The 18732-nt window shown below is 42.7% G+C and overlaps 1 protein-coding gene across 1 annotated transcript; it reads right to left on the bottom strand.

Moving 5' to 3' along the window:
* Positions 1-5681: 5681 nt before the first annotated feature.
* On the bottom strand, positions 5682-17621 carry APOH (apolipoprotein H). The gene is made up of 8 exons (XM_049637689.1): positions 17543-17621; positions 16972-17148; positions 14655-14751; positions 13517-13593; positions 11259-11447; positions 9089-9268; positions 7247-7444; positions 5682-5842 (listed from the first exon to the last, which is right to left on the bottom strand). The coding sequence occupies exons 1-8, from the start codon at positions 17604-17606 to the stop codon at positions 5787-5789; spliced, it is 1038 nt and encodes a 345-aa protein (XP_049493646.1). The 5' UTR covers positions 17607-17621; the 3' UTR covers positions 5682-5786.
* Between the last annotated feature and the right edge of the window lie 1111 nt (positions 17622-18732).

The raw sequence follows: 18732 nt of genomic DNA, 5'->3' as shown, positions 1-18732 counted from the left end.
TTAGCAAAATAATCCCGCAGGCAGTAAATTCCTTAAATTGGATAGGAAATGATTCAGAACTTCCTATTGACAGGTCACAAAAGTATATCTTGGAACACAAAAATAAATGCGGTGTAAAGAGAGCTGAAACAGAATCATGAGGCATATTCTCTCTTCTTTCACGACTAAAAAGGAAAAAAAAAAAAAGTTACCTTTAACACAATGATACTGTGTTCCCTCCTTATGCCAGAACTAAGCTGTACACACCATTCTATCCCTACAGTATTATGCATACTGCCCTAGCCTGTTCCACCTGCTAGGGCACTTGGTAGCCTCACCCACCCAGAAATCTCTCCACTAACGGTTCAGCACGCCTCCCTGGGCTGTGAAATTCTAACTTTAGACTGCAATCCTTTCCGCAAAGCCCCTGGGAAAATTCAAAGCTTAACTAGCAGCATAAGAATGGTAGAAACAAGGGGCACCTGGGTGGCTCAGTCAGTTGCATGTCCGACTCTTGATTTCGGCTCAGGTCATGATCTCGTGGTCATGAGTTCGAGCCTGTGTTAGGCTCTGCACTGACAGCGAGGAGCCTGCTCGGGATTCTCTCTGTCTCCCTCTCTCTCTCTCTCTGCTCCTCCTGCTCTCTCTCTCTCTCTCTCTCTCTCCCTCTCTCGATAAATAAATATTTTTAAAAATAGTAGAAACGATACAGTTCTGAAGTTTGGATAACTGGTTATGTCACTTACTAGCTCTGTGGCCCAGGTAAAGCAAGTTAGGTAACATCCCTGATCTTCAGTTTCCTTCCCTTCCCTATGGCACCACTGGGAAGATACAACTATCAAACATGAGATAATATGGAAAATTTTGCCCCGTGCTTGCTTGCCGCAAGGAAACTTGCCTGTCTCTTCATTCCCAGCCTTTTTGCAAGCACTTTTAAAAGTAATAGATGCCACTGGGAGGCAGCATTTGCACACAAAGAACGAGTTCTCTCGCACGCCCACACATTCATGTCCACACATACGTTGCACATTCATACACACCCTCACACACGCATTCATGTGAACCCATGCATCACACATTCACACGCAGATTCATGTACGCACATCGCACATACACACACGCGCTCACATGCCCTCAAACAACACACCTGCACATGAACACACACACACTACCGCTTGAGGGATAAACTTGCTCACACATGTGCACACCAACCACACAACATTCCTTCACACACACATATTCACGTAAACACAGGCATCACACATTCACACACACACTTGGCCTACATTCCAGGCTGTTTTCTTTTCTCTCTTTCTTTTATCTTTTTACTCTTTGCCTTAGGGATTAATATGGGGAAATGATCCTCCGGGTAGATGGGAAATTTCACCGACGAATATTTATTCTGGAGTTTGGGAACTCAGAAACGAGACCCTATAATGTTGAGAGATTGATCAGTGTCTTAGAAACGAGAGAAATCATTCTCGAATACTATAAACCTCTTGCAGATATTATCGGACAGCGTGGAGGAAGAGTGAAACCATGGACACCTTTGCTTTTGGAAGCCTAACCAGCCATAATCCACAAGAAGAAAGCCAGTCATTGGGAAACCCATCTAGGGAACTCCGTGTCTTGAAATAAGGCCTCGTTGGCCATGTGCAGCTTAGAGCATCGACTGGGTCTGCGGTCGCTAGTTAATTACCGTCATGTAACATGGGACGACAAATTCAGCCATGCCAGAATATAGGATGCCAACCAGCTCCTTAGCCATAATTTCACTCTTTCTCTACCTGGCTGCCTGTTGGGGGGGAGGAGGGAAGTACTTCCTGGACTGTCAGCAGAGGAGATCACTGCACACTGGCTAAAGAGGGCATGGCTGAATTTTGATAACAGGCAACCTGTTGACCTAAGAAGAAAACCATCTGGGAAAGAGAACCTACTAATGTCGCTAAATGGACCACAGGCTCACTAAATAGGGTCCTGCAATGGGGCAGTTTCTATGGATGGGACCCTCTAATCCAAATTGCCTCCTCAGGTTGCCAAAATAGCAGATTTTTCTTTCTATGAAAATATCGTAAGTTAGAGGACTCGATGCTATGGCCTAAGCTTCAAAGACTGCTCTGATTAATTTTTCAGGAAACCAAGCTTATCTAGCAGCCTGAAATGCCTCCCAATGAGCAAAATGGTACAAAAGGCCATCCTCAACAAACCTACTAGATTCTAGGAGCTTCTTTGTGGAGCAGGCTCACCTTCCTCAGGCGGTGGGAAGTAGAGACATACTGGAGGTTTCAAATTGGTGGGCGCCTGGTGGCTCAGTCACTTAAGCAGCTGACTTCAGCTCAGGTCACGATCTCGCGGTCCGTGAGTTCGAGCCCCGCGTCGGGCTCTGTGCTGACGGCTCAGAGCCTGGAGCCTGCTTCCGATTCTGTGTCTCCCTCTCTCTCTGACCCTCCCCCGTTCACGCTCGGTCTCTCTCTGTCTCAAAAATAAACACTTAAAAAAAATTGGTTTTTAATTGGAGTGCTAGGCTCTGGAACTTTGGGCATTGTGAACACTGGGTGTTAGCAAATAACAGACGCAAAACTACAGTAATCAAGAGAGTGTGGTATTGGCAAAACAATAGACAAATCAAGGGAACAGAATAGAGTGCCCAGAAATAGACCACTGTAAATACATTCCACTGCTCTTTGATAAAGAAGCAAAGGCGGGGCGCCTGGGTGGCGCAGTCGGTTAAGCGGCCGACTTCAGCTCAGGTCACGATCTCGCGGTCCGTGAGTTCGAGCCCCGCGTCGGGCTCTGGGCTGATGGCTCGGAGCCTGGAGCCTGCTTCCGATTCTGCGTCTCCCTCTCTCTCTGCCCCTCCCCCGTTCATGCTCTGCCTCTCTCTGTCTCAAAAATAAATAAAACGTTAAAAAAAAAAATTAAAAAAAAAAAAAAAGAAGCAAAGGCAATTCAATGGAACAGGGATAGTCATTTTCAATAAATGGTACCAGAATAAATGGACACCCACATGCAAAAAGATTAATCTAGACACAGACCTTATCCATCACTAAACTTAACTTAAAATAGCTCTTAGACCTAAATGTAAAATGAAAAACCATAAAACTCCAAGAAGATAACACAGGAGCAAATCTAGATGATCTTGGGTATAGTAACTCTTTTTTTAGGTCCAATGTCAAAGACACAATCCATGAAAAATATCATTGATAGGCTGGACTTCATTAAATTCTGCTCAGCATGGGGCACCTGGGTGGCTCAGTCAGTTAAGCGTCCAACTTTTGATTTCGGCTCAGGTCATGATCTCATGGTTCATGGTTCAAGCCCCACATTGGGCTCCACACTGGCAAGGCAAAGCCTGCTTGGGATTCTCTCTCTCTCTCCCTCTGAGCCACACAGGCACCCCTGTGTGGTTTATTTTTATGTTGTTTGTGTCCTTTCAACATCCAGATGTCCCAAATCTTCTTGAAAGCAGGTATTGCTTCAATGAAATAATATTGAAAAGCTTACACCAATTGGTAGATGGCTGTTGCCCAAAAGTTCTGAGTACCAACCATGAGGCCACCAGCTCTTCCCATAAGACCTCCCATCCTGCTTTCACACGGTTTAACAACTGAAGGGGAGTGCCTGGTATATGATACATCAGGGGGCTTCGAGTCCCAACTCCCCATCCCAGCCCCCAGTACAGGACCACCACCCATTCTAAGTGGCCACATATCCTACTGATCATACCCTTGAAATAGGTCATGGGAAATAAATACTTAAGTAAAGAATCCACCATTGGGTATGTTCCTTCATTGGGTGTAAGTTGGACTATAGGACTTCAAAAATTCTGGATTATGTCTTTGTTGATCCCAGTAGGTTAATGACCTTGTGAAAGAACAGGAAAGCTTAATTTTGAGTTTTTATTAAAAGGCTCTCAGAGATTGAGCAAAAGGTCTTAGAGCTCAGTTCTACATTACAAAGGTCCCCAGTAACCAACCACCAGATGCCAAAGAAAATCATTACCGACCTTCACTGCTTCCTAGCTCTGTTCAAGTGAGCTGAGGGAAAGTGAGCAATTTAATTTTTTCTCTATGTATTTTTAAATTTTGAAATAATAAAATTAATTGGGAAAGCATTTTCAACCAAGGGGAGGATAATAAAATATATATATATTCTTGGGGCGCCTGGGTGGCTCAGTCGGTTAAGCATCCAACTTCAGCTCAGGTCATGATCTTGCAGTTTGTGAGTTCGAGCCCCGCGTCGGGCTCTGTGCTGACAGCTTGGAGCCTGGAGCCTGCTTCGGATTCTGTGTCTCCCTCTCTCTCTGCCCCTCCCCTGTTCATGCTCTGTCTCTCTCTGTCTCAAAAATAAATACAACGTTAAAAAAATTTAAATATATATATATATATATATATATATATATATATATATATATATATTCTTTCCTTCCTTTTCTGGAGCAAACCTTGCGATCATGTCTAGGGCAGGAGGAGATGTTCTAAAACTTTTACTGCTGTCTTGCCATTCCTAGACCGGTGAGGTGGAATGAGGGAGAGGCCCATTTGAAAATTAATATGTAGCAAGTTAAAGAAGACAGTCGGTCTAAAACTTTGTGCTAAGCGAGGAAGTCCAGAGTGGATGGCTCTTTTGTTCAGCAAAATCCTAAAATAGGACTTTTTGGTTTCTGAAGGGAGGTACAACAGTCTCAGACCCAACCTCTAATACCCAGAGAGAGAGGGAGGCATAGATAATAAATACAGAAGGAAAGGACTGAGGAAGAAAAAGCAAAATTGTTTTTTAAGGCTAAGTAATGGGATTGTGGAGATTTTGAATGACCACCTGGGAGGGAAGGAAAGGAGGAAGAACAGAGAAACCTCTTGTAGATGAAATCTGCCCCACCCCCCACACCCCCACAGGGAAGAAAGTCAAATCCTGATGAAGAAGCATCAGTTAGGAAATAGCTACGGGGAGATAGATTTCAAGAGTAGTGAGGGGTAATATTTGTGGAGCTGGCAAAGAGAAACAACTTTTTTTCAGGACTTTTATAAACTGGGAATAAAGAGATCCTGGGGCAGTAGCTAGAAGAAGATGTCAGTCAACAGGAAGGATTTTTGTAATGGGTCATATCACTGTACATTTATATACTAATAGAAATGGTCCAACAGAATGGAAAAAAAATTAAAATGTAATATTGCTCAGGGCAGGGGCAAAGTCCTTAAGTAGGAGAAGGAACATGAGGTCCAGTGAATAAGGTTTGCCCTTAGATGGGAACTCAAGAGTTTATCCATGGCAACAAGATGGAGGGCAAGGAACCTGGTACAGATCCTGGCTAAGTTGACAGATTTGGTCATGGGAAGATTTTTTTTTAAGGTCTTCTGTTTTCTTGGTGACATAGGAGCAAGAATATCAGGAGAGAGAGAGGAGAGAAGGTGGTTTGAGGAGGGTTTAGAAGAGACGTAGCCATGTTGGAGAGGAAGGGAGTGAACAAACTAGAAAAATACGCTAAGACTGCCAGGCAGAGCTGAGGGCTCATGTGACGGTTCTCTGGAGCATTCTATGAAAAATACTGCAGTTGCCTTAGGTGAAAGCATTTGAGAGTACAGTGAGGGAGAGGGGAATGGAGTTTCTGGATAATCAGGTACACTTTCCCTTTCTTAGCCGTGTTCCGAGCATTTGTGTTTTTGACCCAGCTAACATAAGTGAAGTCAGCCACCATGCCGCAGTGACAGAGGCAATAAATTCAGTCACTTTATTTTCCCACTTCCGTTGTGTTCCTTGGACAAACACCGATACAAGCGTGGCATTCCATTTTGACTCTGTAAACCCGTTTAGCACGGCTTCACATCGGATGCATCGGTTTTCCAGAAAGCCAGAGAGCTGTGTTCTGTTTGGGAAGGAAAAGACAAAGAATCTAAGAGGAACAATCATTTCTTAAATTTGGCAAGTAGCTAAGCCAAATCAAATACGTTGCACAAACGTGTGGAAAAAATTTAATTATATGAATAAAGCCATTTATGTTTTTATGAATAAAACCATTTACGTGTAAGGTTGAAGTTATGGCAGAAAACATCACGCAGATGATAAGGCACGCATATCCAAGACAGAAAATGAAAGGGTCTGTGTAACTCTGACAGTCAAGATTAAAAGAAATAAAACAACAACATTGTATCAGCCTTTTATTTATTCTCCCATGCACTAATAGCACGGCATCTGTCTGAACACTGTAAGAGACAATAGCCCGAAGAAATACATCAACAAAGCTCTGTTTGGTGTTTTTGGTTTTTTTTTTTTTAATTATCCTCTTGTAATATTTTGTGTACTGATTTGCACTAGGCTTAATGTCCTTTGTCAATTTCAGTATTTCACATCTCACCAGGGCCCGGCTATATTTTGAAAAACAATTTATCCAGTGCATTTCTGACTATTTGTGATTAGAATAACTGTCACTGTTGGAGTGCTTACTCCACGGCATGGATATCTCTGATAATCAAACCTCCGAAGTGGATTTGGTTTACTGGTTATCCTTTCCTTCTCCGTCTCTAGCTGGTCACTTCTCAAACCCTTCTCTTCTCTAACCTCCCTGCCCAGTATAGGGCTGTCAACATTCTTGGAGCACTTCTAAATTTGGAGCCAATAATAGCTTCAGCCTCTGGCCTCCTCCTTCACCGTGACAGAGATATTTAAACGCTAACCCTGAAAACTGTAAAGGTTGGCCGCTCTAAAACCTGCTCATTATACACTTCTTTATCTCACACAAAGATAATTCCATCTTCCTTAAAATATTTTTGCTCTAATGAATACTTTGCTCTACTGGATACTTTTCAAACTCTGGGAATTGCTGACGAAAGGGAAAAAAAAAGATGTTAGAAGATCTATATACCAATTACCATTACCATGAGTTACTTTGTAACTGGGGGTGAGGTCTCTGTAATCGGGGAACAAGAGGTAGTAAATATTGTTAGTATTCAATATTTCATTCAATGTTATTACTGTTATGACTCGAGCTTAATCTGGAATTATACAAGATGGCATAATTCACCTCAACATTCATCGACTAAAACCGCGACCCTGAATCGTAAGGGAAAGAATTGGAAAGGAGAATGTTAACACGAGCGGAGGAAAGGATCGTTTTATCGCTTCGTCCTGCTCTTTCCTCCTGCCCGTCCTCTCTTTTTAAAAATCCAGGGGCCAAACTGACATGGCTTCTTATAACCATTAGGTAATACAAGTACTTATTATGGTGAGGGTCAAGTGGAATTCTAGCTAAACGTACCAGTGTAAGACTTACCCTTGAAGCATTTGGGGATTTCAATGGTACCATCTATACACTGAGCATCCTCTGTATAGCTACATTTCTTTTCCTTATTTTTGCAGAAGAAAGAAACCTTTTCACCATGCAGCATTCCATCCTTAAATTTCTCTTGAAGCTTTACTCTCTCTCCTTGGTATAGCACAGTAGCTTTTTTAACAGATAATTTACAAGAAGCTGAAAGAGAGAATATCTGTAATCAAGACTTAGGAGTTCAGTTAGTCCTTCTGGGGACAATGCAGCATTTGAACCAATAGATTAGCACAGCGGAGACAAGTTGCTCAAGACAAGAAGATTCCAAGAATGTTCCTAGTGAGTGTGTCAGTGTCATTGCTGGTAGCAGTCGTTTATTAACAGAACCGTTAATTACGGCTTCCAAGATGGCCTTTGCTCCCCCCGCAGCAGCCACCTAAGAAGGTCAACACAGACGCATCAGATTTTAGCTCCAGTGAAAAAGGACTTCCACCAGATACTGCCATTTCATATAAACCTCCACTGTCCCACTTAGATCCCATTCATTGAGGCAGTGCCACCATCCATCAGCCACTGTGAGAGTTGGCTGATAACAGCTCACAGATGCTCCTTTCTCTGAAAAATTGCCCTCAGCCTTAAGGGAGCCACCTCTCCTGGGAGCAAATCAGTCCCCACACCGAGGGAACAGCCTTTAGCCAATGACGACTGATAAGAGGAATACAGAAAGCAGGTCCCGATGCTTTTTGGTGGGATCAACTCTGGGGTAGAATTCATGGTCCAGCAGCTCCCAAGAGCATGCAACTGAAAGTAGACTCCGGCTAAGACCACATGTTTGTTCAAAACGTCGTCTCTGGACCCGCAGCAGCAGCGTTTGGGAACTTGGTAAAAATGCAAATTCTCAGGTGCTATCCCATATCTACTGAATCAGAAACTCTGTGTTTAAACAAGCCCCCCGGTGATTCTGGGGCACAGTGAAGTTTGAGAAGCAGTGCCCTACTCTATTCCACCAGCCTGACTCTCTCCTGAGACACTCACTGAATAAATCATCTACACTTGAATCCCTGTCTCAGGCTCTGCTTCGAGGGGACTCCAACGTAAGACACTAATTATACATCATTTTTCCTGCTGTGCCTAACTTCCTTTTCTGCTCAAGCTGCCCAGCCCCGCAGCAACCTGAACAGAAATATAGTGCCAAGTTGTCCTTTCCATACGCGTGACACAGGATCAAGGACAGACACCTAGTTCAAAAGGAACCAGCGTTTCCAGGAAAAGACGCCCGTCAGTGATAAGTCTTTGGTTGAGATGTCCGCCAGAGTCAGCCAGGTTTGAGGTGACTAAGCAGGGACACATGGAGATGAGAGAGACCACAGGGCCACTGAGATATGGAAAGAGTAGCAATGGGGCCTGATTTTCAGTTCCAATCCTCAGGAGGACCAGTTGTATTCCATTTCCTCACCTTCAATGTCCACGTGATCGCCTGTTGCTCATTTATGACAAACCCTCATTTCCTTGAACTAGCTTTTAATGTGTGGTTGGTTTTTGCAACGACGAGCAGAATCTGCACTCGAACAAAGCAGAAAAGGACGCGCACAGGAAACCCACACAATCCTCCACCATGGGATCAGGGCTTGCAAAGGATCTGTTTATCTCCCACAGTCTCGTCTCCAACAAGCTTGCTAAGCACGAAGCTCCCCCGTGCCCATGTGAGTCCTAAAGTCCTTCACATACCAATAACCGTGAAGGAAGTCTGAGCAGCAAGTAGAAAATGATTGGAACAAAAAAATGGCAAGTGAGGGCAATCCACTGGATAAATTCAAGATGTGTGAAGACCACACCCGTATCTCATACCTTTACAACTTGGCTGAGCGGACCAGTTTCCAGATTTGTTACATTCTACTTCTTCTGGGCCATCCAAGACATATGTATCATGGCAACCATAGGTGGCTTTATCCTTGTAATAAAGCGTTTGTTTTGCAGGATAGTTCACAAACCCATTGTCTGGTCTTGATGGGAATGGGCATTTCACTTCTAAAAAGTGTATTCAATAAAACATATTAGTATGATAAATAGTAGACTGTCGGTTATGAAATAGTTACATTCCAGTCTCCATTACCCCCATTGAGTCACTGGGTGCTCCTGTAGCTGCAAAGGAATTTCTATGTGCTTAATTCTGTCCCTCTTATCTTAAGCTCACAAGCCCCTAGATATTAAAAAAAGAAGCAACAATGCTTTGAAAGTAAATCAGTGAGCTACCAAGTTCTTTGGGATCTTATACAATCACAGGGTATTATTTATTCCATACTTCGTCTCCATGCAGTCTAAGAGGGTGGGTTTGAAAAAAGAAAAAAGAAAAAAAAAGAGTCCGTCTCTTTTAATCAACAAACCATGAAATTAAAACACAAAGACTCCCTCCACGCATACTAGCACACCATTATTGGATTTCAAGTGTTAAATCTAATTCTTATGAATGTCTTCAGTCTATACGAGAAGCCAGCATGAAATGTGAAGAAAAAACATGGTGCTGCTTCCTGGCACTTGAATCCTTGAGTCTATAATAATACTTCAAACAAACAAACAAAAACAGCCCAAGGAAGAAAAGAAAAGCCCTTGTCTATAGAAGAATGCAAGCTAATTAAAAACAGAAGAAAAGATTGAAAGGGCCGGTTTACAACCCCCAATGTTGTAATTGACTAGGTCGAGGATTATCAAAGAATCTTAACAAAACCATTTAACTTGAATCTAATCAACCAGATTCAGATTATGGAACATTCTACAAGGCAACTAGCCCGTACTCTTGAAAAATGTCTAGGAAAGACAACTAAAAAGGCAAGTGATCATTCTTAACCGAAGGAGACTAAACCGCATGTGTGATGCTTGACGAGATCCCACGTAAAACAAAACACATGGATAAAAAAACACTTCCCGGTCAGTTGGGAGAAATCTGCATATGACATAAATGTTGTTGTTTATATTATTATAATAGCCCAAGTTATTATTGGTAATAACGGAACACGTGGTAAATGTCTTGTCAACAGTGACAATGTTCTTGTTCTCAGGACATTCGTGCTGAAGTATTATGGGTAAGTATTTATGTCAAGATGTGTCACTTTATTTTCAGATGGTTCAGGAAGAAAAAGCATCTGTCTATGGAAAGAGAGAGGGAGACAGAGAAAGTCACAACATGCTGACAGTTGATACATCTAGGTGAAAGGTTGAAGAAGAAAAAAAGAACCTAGTGCTTAGGACTCGGGAGAATTAAATGAGGTGACACATGTACAACATGAGACCAGTATGTGGCCCAGGATTTAAGTCCCACAAAAGGTGCTAGGTATTATTAGTACTAGTTCCCCATGATAAAAAGCACTTATGTTTTGAATCATTCGAGAGATATCTATAATATCTACCATAGGAGAAAGTAGCAGTCCTTAGTATAATTCCTGGTGGGCATGATAAACTCTACAATTTGTTTACTTGGTTTGCAGTCGACAAATTCAAAGATAGCAATGATAGGTCAATTTAAAAGGGGAAGAATTTTGACAATTTTTTAAATCGAATATTCTTGTGATTCTTAAATTTAGGGACACCATAAAAGCTCGTAGCGATCTGACTACAACCCAGTTTTCACCTTCGTCTCCCAGGACTCCCCACCATAACGCTGGCTTCTCTTGACCAACCTCACCATGATATTCAGCTGTCCGTGCACACACCCTGTTGTTTCACACCTCCCTGACTTTCCACATCCTGTAGCCCTGCGGCATGCCTTCCGCTCATTCTCCACGTCTCTGGGAAGCTCTCCCAGGTGGCCCCAGACAGGTCATTGCATTATATATAACTCTTCTGGGGTGAGAAGCCAGGTTTCATTCATCTGGTATCCCCAACACCTATCCACATGGTGGATGCCAATAAACATTTCTTGGAAAAGGCCGTCGGAAACACTCAATGATCATGGAATTTTCCATACTTTTCAAAAATGGGATTCTACACTGTCATGCTAATTTTGTCTTGTCATTGCACCTACCTCTGCATTCTGGTAATGTAGTCCAATTTCCATGTGCCGTGCAGGTAACTGTATCATTTCCAAACATGGCATAGTGTGGCAAGCATTCAAAGACGGCCTTGTTTCCATAGATGGAGTTGTTTCCAGCCAATGGCTTATAAACACTAAGTGTTGCAAACTTAGGTATGGCTGGTGGAGGGCAGGTTACAGCTGGAAAAAGAAGGAACAATCACTTTTATGAAAATAGCTGAGTCGTTTAAAGATACTCTTTCCAGAATGGAAAAAAAGAAAAAACAAACAAAGATGAACTTGAGAAAATGCAAAACTTGATCAAATGCTAGGGTAAAAATAACCAATTGTAGAAGTCAAAAAGGAAAATATGATCTGAAAATCAGATGATTGTATCAGTCAAAAAACTAAAAAAAAAAAAAAAAAATGAAGTAAATCCAAGTCTTGTCAATATTGTCTGTGACAGTAACACAATGCATACGTTTCCATAAGTCTTTGATCCAAATGCTGCCTTGGAAGATGTTTCTGGAAGTCAGAATTGGTAGAGGACCATCCTGCATTAATTGCTGATGATGGCACTCAGTACAAAGTCATTTGTGACTTCGACGTCCCACTGCTAGTTCATGTTTCTTTGTTCCTACTGAATATGTCCTGCTTTTGCCCTCTGTATGCATGGAGTTCACATAAGTGGCTTTATGTGGAGACACAGGGGCTGTCATCCTGACCTGACTAAGATGGGGTTTCAATAAGTCCAGGAAGTTAGTGCAGACAGGGATGTGATTTCACTTGGATTATCTAGATCCCTGCTTCTCAAAGTGTGATCCGTAAACCAGCAGCATGGGCTTTGCCTGGAAACTTCTTAGAACTCCAGAAGCTCAGACCTGACCCCAGACCCATGAATCAGAATCTGCATTTTAACAAGATGTCCGGGTGATTCACATGTACAGTAAAGTGTGAGAAGCACTCATTTAGATTAGGCTGCAGCGAAAGTAGGCTTCGTGTTTGCAACCAAGAAGAAAAAGTGACTTTACATAATCAATATAAATCTGCGTACGAGGGAAACTATAAGAACCGTGGTGATTCTGGGGCACCTGGGTGGCTCAGTCGGTTAAGCATTCGATTTCAGTGCAGGTCATGATCTCACAGTTCACGAGTTTGAGCCTCGCGTCGGACTCTGTGCTGACAGCTCAGAGCCTGGAGCCTCCTGTGGATTTTGTGTCTCCCTCTCTCTCTACCCCTCTCCCGCTCACGTTCTGTCTGTCTGTCTGTCTGTCTCTCTCTCTGTCTCAAAAATAAAGACATTTTTAAAAAATTTAAAAAAAAAAAAGAACCACTGAGTAAAAAACTCTACTTAATTTATCCTTAAAAAACACTTTTTTTTTTGGTAGTTCACATGTCCTTGAACTATCATTTATTTGAAATTGCTTTACTTTTTCACTGGCTTTTGCTAGGACAGACCTCTCTGGAATGTTCAAGAACCATAACCGTTATTGGAATGCGCGGGCCTCCTGGGCAAAGATGGGACTCTTATGAATCATGAGTTAGGGAACATCAGAACATCCCTCCCTATGTAAGCAATGCCCAGAGCCGACACTGGTTGCACGGGTGAATGTCCCCGGAACAAACCAGCAGTGTTTTTTGAAGGAATCCCACTCTGCTCCTATGATCCAAGGCCCTTTGATGGAGTCTAAGCTCCCTGTTAAGGTTGCTTCCGTCTCTCCCTCATCACTAGACACGCTTGCTAAGGGCAGACCGAAGTCTCCATTAGCCTTGTAGCCTCAGTGCTGAGAACTGGCTATGGCACGTATGAGGTCCCCACTACACGGTTATAGAATACATAAATGGGTGAATGAATACATGAGTGAATGAGGTTCCAGACTGGGAGGAAGATGTTTGACCTCACTGTTTCCAGTTCGTCTAGTCAAATGGTGGCAGTCCCTGATTGACCAATGCCACACAAATCCAAGCTCTTGCCAAACCACCACAATAGTGACAGAATGAGTAAACCCAGGTATCCCTGCCTCTACCAGGTGGGGGATGCAAATGTGTTCACGACTAGAACGCTCCCCTGTTGTCAGTCCACAGGGGTTGTTACATCCTCTGAGATAAGAGGATTATCCAGATGAACCCTCTCCAGAAGGATGAGCGGCCATCGAATGGAGCCAGGATGGAAGGATTGCCAGGGCTTGGAACGTACAGTGCTAAAACCAGCAAAGTCCCAGGCACACCAGCTAATCGCTCTCCCCATAACGGGGGGCCCACAGACTCACGAGCACAGACAGGAAGGTCAACACTCCATCTTCCCTCCTCAGTGCATTTAGCAGAACTAGCTCCACTCAGATAAAACCTGCAAAAGGAACATGTAATCCATCAAGCAGTAAAATGATCCATCGACGGCATCTCAAATGTCTTCTCCGCTGAGCACTGCTTCGGATTAATGCTGCTGACGGCTTCCCCATTTTGTAATGCAGTTTCCCTGAGGAGCTCAGCACTCACTGGAGGTTCATCAAATCTCCCACCTCAGGGCTGCAGGGGACTCACTGAGGAATGAGAGTGCTCCGTAGATGTACATGTAGAAACCAAACCCCCAAAAGTGAATCAAACTGAGCTATGGCTACTATTCATTTTCCAAAACTATTCACTCCACAGACACAAATGGGTAAAAACAATGCAGTACATTTCCACTGAAAATATAGCATTGTCTCCTCAAAGCCAATCGTTTCAAGGTCCTTTTTCATCAGGCCCACAGTTAATTGGTGTTCAGATGAAAGGAGTCCATTTCTCTTTCACACATAGTATTTCTTAATTTCCAATCCCAAACAAGAACCCTAAGTAAAATTTTGCGCTAATGTGCAAACAACATGTAATTAACAATGTCACTGGTAGTGTCTTTGGTCATAAGGCAAATGAGCTATACGACCGACCGTATGTGCTTTCTTGCTGCGGAATCCTGTACTGTATCATGTGAGGATTGACAGAACTGTGTTCTACATCATCATGCTCCCAACCTTCTCCAAAGAACCTTCTAGAGACTCCCAAGTCAGTCAACCAAATCAGGTTCATAACTAAAGCCCAAGTCCAAATCCTAAACTATTTAAACCTTCATGCCAAGATTTGTCTCAGAGATTATAAAGAATTATCATCCAGTTTTAATCGTTCCAATGTACCTCCTCAGATAAGTAATTAATCAGGAGAAGGAAAGTTTGATACACTAGTGACTTCATATTTTACTAGCTGTTATATTCTCCATCCCTTACCCCATCCCAACACCACTGCAGTATAGTTAAAAGCAGGACTAAAATCGATTTGTTTTCAGCAAGTCCAGGCTGAAGGCTAAAAATTAAATATGTCTTGCTATTTAGCTTAAGGGCACAGAAATGTTCTTCCACATCTGTTAGAAGTCTTTACCCGGTGTTGCAAGAAAAACTGATGGTGTTGGGATATTCAAAAGTTGTGTAGCGTACAGCTCCATTTTCTAAGATTCCAGCGAAAGGACATACTCTGGCTGTAAATTGAAGACAGAAAAGTACATTTTAATTTATAGAATTTTTCATTAAAATAAAACCATATACACTCATTCCTGTTCTTTGATCCAATAACCCTGCTGGTAACTAGTCTAAGAAAATTACGCAAAATTAGTTAAATGATAAATGCCCAAAGGGGCTCATTGCACCGTTACCTCAAATAACAAAAATTGGACAGGCTAAATGTTTACCATCAGGTGAATGATTTGATTAATTATGAGAAATCAACAGTTGAACTCTTATGCAGCCAGCAAAATATGAATTACAAAGACCGTGATAGTCAGTGTTCGTGCTATGCTGACGAAAATAGAAAAATACAAAATGGTACCTACTCAGTGCAGTGATGCAAAACTATATGTGGAAAGTAACTTGAAAAAAAATAAAATTGTTACTATTTCAGAGTTATGGCTGATTTTTTTTTTATCGTTTATTTATTTTTGAGACAGAGAGAGACAAAGCATGAACGGGGGAGGGTCAGAGAGAGGGAGACACAGAATCTGAAACAGGCTCCAGGCTCTGAGCTGTTAGCACAGAGCCCGACGCGGGGCTTGAACTCACGGACTGCGAGATCGTGACCTGGGCCGAAGTCGGCCGCTTAACCGACTGAGCCACCCAGGTGCCCCTGCGTTATGGCTGATTTAAATAAAACATTTCCCCTATAATGTTATAACTGTTTTCCATTAAAAATAACATTTAGTCCTTTTTCAGTCAAAAAGCATAGTAAAATTGGGGCACCTGGGTGGCTCAGTTAGTTAAGCGTCCGACTCTAGATTTTGGCTCAGGTCATGATCTCATGGTTTAGGAGATCGAGCCCCATGTCAGCCTTGTGCTGACAGCATGGAGCCTGCTTGGAATTCTCTCTCTCTCTCTCTCTCTCTCTGTCTCTCTCTCTCTCTGTCTCTCTCTCCCTCTCTCTCTGTCCCTCCTCTGTTCATGCTCTCTCTTTCTTTCTCTCTCTCTCTCTCAAAATAAACAACCATTTAAAAAATGTTCTTAAAATTTAAAAAAGCATACTAAAATCACTTGTATGAAATGTATGATTTTTCACAAAGGTCGTGTTCCTATGACCAAATAACCAGAGCTCAGATAGGTCCATATAGTTATTTTTACTGCTTAATTTCTACATAAAATTGCCAGAAATTCTATTGGGTTGATTGCTCAATATTTGACTGTAAAAAGTAATGCTGGCATAAACCACAGAACCATGTTCGGAGAAATAAAGAAATGCAACCATCCTCCATAAGGCAGTAGCAATAAGTTTATACTTAAATGTTTATATTATATTTATATAAAATATTACAATTTATTATCAATTATGGTTATAGAATCATATTCTATTTATATAATTATATTTATTATAAAGTATGATATGATTATATTAAACCTGCCTTCATTTTGAGGCAAAGTCCAAAAATCTGATGATTCCTCATGTTTTAATTTTTTTTTTTTTAACGTTTATTTATTTTTTAACAAAGAGAGACAGAGCATGAACGGGGGAGGATCAGAGAGAGGGAGACACAGAATCCGAAACAGGCTCCAGGCTCCGAGCTGTCAGCACAGAGCCCGACGCGGGGCTCGAACTCACGGACCGCGAGATCATGACCTGAGCCGAAGTCGGCCGCTTAACCGACTGAGCCACCCAGGCACCCCTGTGTTTTACTTTTTCATGAGTCCCTTTGGCATCTGTCTAAATTTCAGGGTATCTGCACTTCTTTATCACTTCTGCAGTGTTTCCCTCTCTTTTATCCTAGCACTTCTCTTTTTTTTTTTTTTTAAGTTTATTTATTTTGAGAGAGAGAGCGTGTGTGTGCGAGCAGGGGAAAGGCAGAGACTGCGGGAGAGAGAGAATCCCAAGCAGGCTCTGCACCCTCAGCACGGAGCCTGACACGGGGCTTGAACCCATGACCTGAGCCAAAGTCGGATGCTCAACCAACTGAGCCATCCGAGCACCCCCGGTAGGTCTCTTTTTTACATCTCTTCTAGTTCTGGGCTATGCTCACCTCCTCCTCTCTAAATAGCACCCATCGCCCTTGGTTTCTCTTCCAGTGGACATACTCCCCAAGCCCTCTTGTTTCTTCACAACCCTCCATTCCTCGGCTCTGCTGGCTCACCGTGCCCTGAGCATGACGAGGTAGGTTATCCCCACAAATGTCCAGAATCCCAATGAGGGGGGGAGCATGTGAGAGAAGGCACTGACTTACGTATACACTTCAAGGTGTTGATGGGCCAAATTCCCGTGAGAGGACATGTAAACCTCCTCATCCCACCCCGGGACACGTAGCCCGGCTGGCAAGTGTAGACTATCTGCTCCCCTGGGTCATAGGATGCTTTTACTGGAACGACTATGGCAAATGGTAAATCATCTGGTTTGGGACAGGCTGAAATAGAGCACAAAGCGGTTAGTTAAGAAATCTACATTTGCATTTTTAAGCTCAGCTAGCCCGTAAATGAAAAAACTACTTAATGCCGTCAATAATAACTCTGCCAAGTTCGGTACCAAATACTCCGTATAGGCAATATCTCATCTCATCTCCTCAACTACCCTTTGAAAGGTACTCTCATTATCCCCATTTTACAGGTCAATACTTTGAGACTTCAATTGCCTGAATATCTCAGGGAGGAGCTTTAAGCGTGGCAATATCGAAGAATCCGTATCAATCCAGTGTCCCCAGCATCCACCCGAAAGAGAATTTAAATTAACATTATCGATCCCTGTCACGTACTAGGGGGTTGGATATATTAATTATATTTGCAAAAGCAAAGAGTACTTACTCCGGCCTGCAGTGGCGACATGGCAGAGAAAACTCGAGAACAAGACGAGTACCAGAGAAATCATTGTGGATGACTCACACAGACACCACCAAAGTGGCTTCCTCCACTAAAAAGAGGGCTGCAAATAGAAAAGTGCTTAAATATTAACTTTTTTCTGTGTACTTTTATCTCTGTAAATAGAAGGTAAAATATCACAATTCGAAAGGAACTCTGAGACCTACATTCTTTAATCATTTACCTCCATTTCTGTGAGTCTGTTGTGAAATCGTTGGCAAACGATTTCTGTCTTTGTCACGTTGATTTTAATGGCCCAACACGGTGTGTTATCGCCTCCGATAGAATCCTGGTGATTCCCAGATGGTCCAGCCTCTAATCCAACCTTCTCATCGTCCATCCTTCATCTCGTGCACTGGGATGGCGCACCAGAAGACTGGAACACCTGCTTCCCCGACAACCTTGACATAGAAACGTAGGACCATCTCTGGTTTCGGTCTCCACACCTCTAAAATGATATTTCAGTTTCCAGATGTGTGATTCTTAGGAACATCCTCATGGAGGCATCTAAAACTATATAACGCCTAAAAAACCGAGTTCAGCGTCTTCGCTCTCTCTCTCTCTCTCTCACACACACACACAAAATGATGATTTCTCCCAGATTCCTGTTTTACCTGCAGTTAGTAACAAGAGCGTCCTGGGAGCTCCAGGTGCAACCTTAAAGCGATCCTTAACTTCTCAAACTCCTCACATCAAATCAACACCAGGCATCATTCTCAATACTTTTCAACTCTGTCCAGGCAGATTTCTAGATCTGGTTTAGGGATTGGAAGGTTGACGTGAAGTTACAAGTTGGGAATCAGAGAAGAAAAGAAGGTGAGTAGGAGGAGAAAATGGCCATCGCTTGGAGGGTTCAGAGAGGACCAGCCATGATTTCTTAGTTCTCTCATGCATCCTTTGCTTTAACGGACTGAATAGACAAGTGGACAATGGCCAGATGATATATAAAAATGGAACTCTGGGGCACCTGGTTGGCTCAGTAGGTTGTGCTTCTGACTTCGGCTCAGGTTGTGACCTCATGGTTTGTGGGTTCAACCCCACATCGGGCTCTGCGCTGATAGCTTGGAACCTGCTTTGGATTCTCTCTCTCCCCTTCCCTCTGCCTCTCATCAGCTCTCTCCTTCTCTCTAGAAAAA

This window comes from Panthera uncia, chromosome E1, assembly GCF_023721935.1.
Source record: "Panthera uncia isolate 11264 chromosome E1, Puncia_PCG_1.0, whole genome shotgun sequence".
Lineage (NCBI taxonomy): Eukaryota > Metazoa > Chordata > Mammalia > Carnivora > Felidae > Panthera > Panthera uncia.
The sequence above is the reverse complement of the archived record's forward strand: the minus strand, read 5'-3'. Positions and strand labels throughout refer to the sequence as shown.

Excerpts from the sequence above, each read along its gene's own strand:
- APOH (XM_049637689.1), bottom strand. The coding sequence starts at position 17,606 with ATGATTTCTCTGGTACTCGTCTTGTTCTCGAGTTTTCTCTGCCATGTC. Across the intron at positions 17,149-17,542 it reads TGTCGCCACTGCAGGCCGGA|CCTGTCCCAAACCAGATGAT; the intron begins GTAAGTACTCTT and ends GCTCTATTTCAG. Across the intron at positions 14,752-16,971 it reads CAACACCTTGAAGTGTATAC|CCAGAGTATGTCCTTTCGCT; the intron begins GTAAGTCAGTGC and ends TTCAATTTACAG.